This window comes from Hyla sarda, chromosome 1 (genome assembly GCF_029499605.1).
Source record: "Hyla sarda isolate aHylSar1 chromosome 1, aHylSar1.hap1, whole genome shotgun sequence".
Lineage (NCBI taxonomy): Eukaryota > Metazoa > Chordata > Amphibia > Anura > Hylidae > Hyla > Hyla sarda.
In genome coordinates, this window is record NC_079189.1 from 588,893,777 (window position 1) to 588,898,321 (window position 4,545).

A 4,545-nucleotide genomic window follows, 5' to 3' on the forward strand; every position below is an offset into this window, starting at 1 on the left:
CAATGTATAAGAATAAGAGAAAGATACAGTGTATAAGAATAAGAGAAAGATACAATGTATAAGAATAAGAGAAAGATACAATGTATAAGAATAAGAGAAAGATACAATGTATAAGAATAAGAGAAAGATACAATGTATAAGAATAAGAGAAAGATACAGTGAATAAGAAGAAGAGAAAGATACAGTGTATAAGAATAAGAGAAAGATACAATGTATAAGAATAAGAGAAAGATACAGTGTATAAGAAGAAGAGAAAGATACAATGTAGAAGAAGAAGAAGAGAAGGATACAATGTATAAAAAGAGAAGGATGCAAAGTATAAGAAGAGAAGAATAGAATGTATAAGAAAATCAAAAGCATACAACCTGGAAGAAGAAGAAAATCATACAATGTATAATAAGAAGAGAAAGATACAATGTATAAGAAGAAGAAGAAGAAGAAGAAGAGAAGGATACAATGTATAAGAAGAAGAGAAGGATACAATGTATAAGAAGAAAAGGATACAATGTATAAGAAGAAGAAGAAGAAGAAGAAGAGAAGGATACAATGTATAAGAAGAAGAAGAAGAAGAAGAGAAGGATACAATGTATAAGAAGAAGAAGAAGAAGAAGAAGAAGAGAAGGATACAATTTATAAGAAGAAGAGAAGGATACAATGTATAAGAAGAAGAAGAAGAAGAAGAGAAGGATACAATGTATAAGAAGAAGAAGAAGAAGAAGAAGAGAAGGATACAATGTACAGTATAAGAATAAGAGAAGGATACAATGTATAAGAATAAGAGAAAGATATAATGTATAAGAATAAGAGAAAGATACAATGTATAAGAAGAGGATACAATGTACAGTATAATAATAAGAGAAGGATACAATATATAAGAAGAAGAGAAGGATACAATGTACAGTATAATAATAAGAGAAGGATACAATGTACAGTATAATAATAAGAGAAGGATACAATGTATAAGAAGAAGAGAAGGATACAATGTACAGTATAAGAAGAAGAGAAGGATACAATGTATAAGAAGAAGAGAAGGATACAATGTACAGTATAATAATAAGAGAAGGATACAATGTACAGTATAATAATAAGAGAAGGATACAATGTATAAGAAGAAGAGAAGGACACAATGTATAAGAAGAAGAGAAGGATACAATGTGTAAGAAGAAGAGAAGGATACAATGTATAAGAAGAAGAGAAGGATACAATGTATAAGAAGAAGAGAAGGATACAATGTATAAGAAGAAGAGAAGGATACAATGTACAGTATAATAATAAGAGAAGGATACAATGTACAGTATAATAATAAGAGAAGGATACAATGTATAAGAAGAAGAGAAGGACACAATGTATAAGAAGAAGAGAAGGATACAATGTATAAGAAGAAGAGAAGGATACAATGTATAAGAAGAAGAGAAGGATACAATGTATAAGAAGAAGAGAAGGATACAATGTATAAGAAGAAGAGAAGGATACAATGTAGAAAAAGGACAATACAATATGAAGGAAAAATAATGGTAAGCTCCAGTGTGAGTGCAGATGAGACGCCCCAGAAGGGTGCTTGTCTATGGGGCAGGTATGGGTACAGGGGATGCAAGGGGCACATGGTCCAGGGCACTTACCACCAGGGGTGTGGAGCAGATGAGCACGACCACCGAGGTGCCTATGAGGACGATGACCATCTGGATCTCGGCCCCGGCCATCCTCCTGAAGCTCCGCCGCCTCCTGAAGTCTGTGATCCGGGTGTCGGTGCCCAGCGAGGTCCGGCGCATGAACTGCCGGTGCATCCGGATGAGCGCCACACACACCAGCACGTTACACAGCACGGTGACCAGGATGAGGAAGGAGCTGAAGCCGGCGTACATGTACGAATAGGCGGCGTGTGTGGACACGTTGGTCCGCCAGTCTATGAAGCACCAGGTGTACGGGTACTGCAGGGTGGACCTCCCCAGGCCCATGCTGGGCAGGGCACAGAACACCACGTTGGACACGTAGATGGCACACAGGGTGAGCCCTGCCAGCTTCTTGTCCACATAGTGGTTGTAGAAGTAGGCATGGTTAATGGCCAGGTAGCGCTCGATGGACATGGCGCAGATGATGCTCAGACCCGACAACCCGAAGAAGAGCAGGATGAAGGAGCTGTATTCACACAGCGCGTCTCCGCCCGGCCAGCGGTTCTGGATGTAGGTGGCGATAGTGACCGGGCTCACCAGGCAGGTGCCCAGCAGATCGGTGAGTGCCAGCCCGCACACCAGGGTATAGAAGGTGGTCTCCTTCTGCTCCTTGCGGGACTTGCACAGCACGATGATGGCGATCAGGTTACCCACCACCCCGAAGATAAACATGACGGCCGGGATGGTGGGGGGTCTGCTGGAGCCCCCCTGCTCGGTGGCATTGGCAGGGGATACGGTGCTGTTCACATCTGTATACATGGTGTCACTTGGGGTAGTAGCCGGCGGCATGCGTTTATATCCGGCACAGGGGCATCCTCCGGCGGGCTCAGCGCTGGCTCCTCAGACGGGCAGTCCATGCATGGTGTGTGCAGGAGGCTGGCATCGTGTCCCGGTCAGGCTGGTATTGTGTCCCGGTCAGGCTGGTATTATGTCCCGGTCAGGCTGGTATTGTGTCCCGGTCAGGCTGGCACTGTGTCCCGGTCCGGCTGGCACTGTGTCCCGGTCAGGCTGGCACTGTGTCCCGGTCCGGCTGGCACTGTGTCCCGGTCAGGCTGGCACTGTGTCCCGGTCCGGCTGGCACTGTGTCCCGGTCAGGCTGGCACTGTGTCCCGGTCAGGCTGGCACTGTGTCCCGGTCCGGCTGGCACTGTGTCCCGGTCCGGCTGGCACTGTGTCCCGGTCCGGCTGGCACTGTGTCCCGGTCAGGCTGGCACTGTGTCCCGGTCCGGCTGGTATTGTGTCCCGGTCCGGCTGGCACTGTGTCCCGGTCAGGCTGGCACTGTGTCCCGGTCCGGCTGGCACTGTGTCCCGGTCCGGCTGGCACTGTGTCCCGGTCAGGCTGGTATTGTGTCCCGGTCAGGCTGGTACTGTGTCCCGGTCCGGCTGGCACTGTGTCCCGGTCAGGCTGGCACTGTGTCCCGGTCAGGCTGGTACTGTGTCCCGGTCAGGCTGGCACTGTGTCCCGGTCCGGCTGGTATTGTGTCCCGGTCCGGCTGGCACGCTGTCTCACACAGTCTGAGGCTTTCTACTAAGTTTGCTCCGGTGAAGTTACTCCGGAGGGTGAGGTGTGGCGCTCTCCTCCCCCGGCCGCCTCTCATTGGTGCCCGGGATGTCACCCCCCTCCCCTGGGCACTGCATCTACACAGCATCCCGCACACACCCTCTGCCAACCTGCGGCTCTCCAGCTGCTGCAAAACTACAACTCCCATCGTGCCCTGACAGCTTCGGCTGTCAGGGCACGATGGGAGTTGTAGTTTTGCAACAGCTGGAGAGACCCAGGATGGGGAACACTTCTTTTCCATAAGAGCTGGACTGACAAAAAAGACGTCCTTGACTTCTGCCGTCATCATCTTAATCTTAATCATCTGTTGTCACCCAGCTTTCCCAGTCCCCTGAATTTCTTTGGTATGCATTCAGTATCTCTCATTCACCCCATGATCTGAGCCTCTACAGTAAGTGATCATCCTTGAGTTTTGCTATAATTAAATCGATCATCATCATTATCTATTGTCATCCAGCTTTCCAAGTCCCCTGAATTTCTTTTGCATGTCAGAGCACGATGGGAGTTGTAGTTTTGCAACAGCTGGAGAGACCCAGGATGGGGAACACTTCTTTTCCGTAAGACCTGGACCACCATAAAAGACGTCCTTGACTTCTACCGTCATCTTAATCATCTGTTGTCACCCAGCTTTCCCAGTCCCCTGAATTTCTTTTGTATGCATTCAGTATCTCTCATTCACCCCATGATCTGAGCCTCTATAGTAAGTGATCATCCTTGAATTTTGCTATCATTAAATTGATCATCACCATTATCATTATCATCATCATCATCTATTGTAACCCAGCTTTCCCAGTCCCCTGAATTTCTTTTGTATGCATTCAGTATCTCTCATTCACCCCATGATCTGAGCCTCTACAGTAAGTGATCATCCTTGAGTTTTGCTATAATTAAATCGATCATCATCATTATCTATTGTCATCCAGCTTTCCAAGTCCCCTGAATTTCTTTTGCATGTCAGAGCACGATGGGAGTTGTAGTTTTGCAACAGCTGGAGAGACCCAGGATGGGGATCACTTCTTTTCCGTAAGACCTGGACCACCATAAAAGACGTCCTTGACTTCTACCGTCATCTTAATCATCTGTTGTCACCCAGCTTTCCCAGTCCCCTGAATTTCTTTTGTATGCATTCAGTATGTCTCATTCACCCCATGATCTGAGCCTCTACAGTAAGTGATCATCCTTGAGTTTTGCTATCATTAAATTGATCATCACCATTATCATCATCTAATGTCACCCAGCTTTCCCAGTTTCCTGAATTTATTTTGCATGGATTCAGTATCTCTTATGCACCCAAGATCTGAGCATCTACAGTAAG

The 4,545-nt window shown here is 46.4% G+C and overlaps 1 protein-coding gene across 1 annotated transcript in view; it reads right to left on the reverse strand.

Annotated features, from left to right (window-relative positions):
• Positions 1–2,967, reverse strand: part of PTGER4 (prostaglandin E receptor 4) — a 21,958-nt gene extending 18,991 nt beyond the window's left edge. Inside the window, exon 1 of the mRNA XM_056545998.1 lies at positions 1,620–2,967. Within this exon, the coding sequence (XP_056401973.1) occupies positions 1,620–2,459 (840 nt within the window). The 5' untranslated portion in view covers positions 2,460–2,967. The remainder of the gene's footprint in view (positions 1–1,619) is intronic.
• Positions 2,968–4,545: the final 1,578 nt, after the last annotated feature.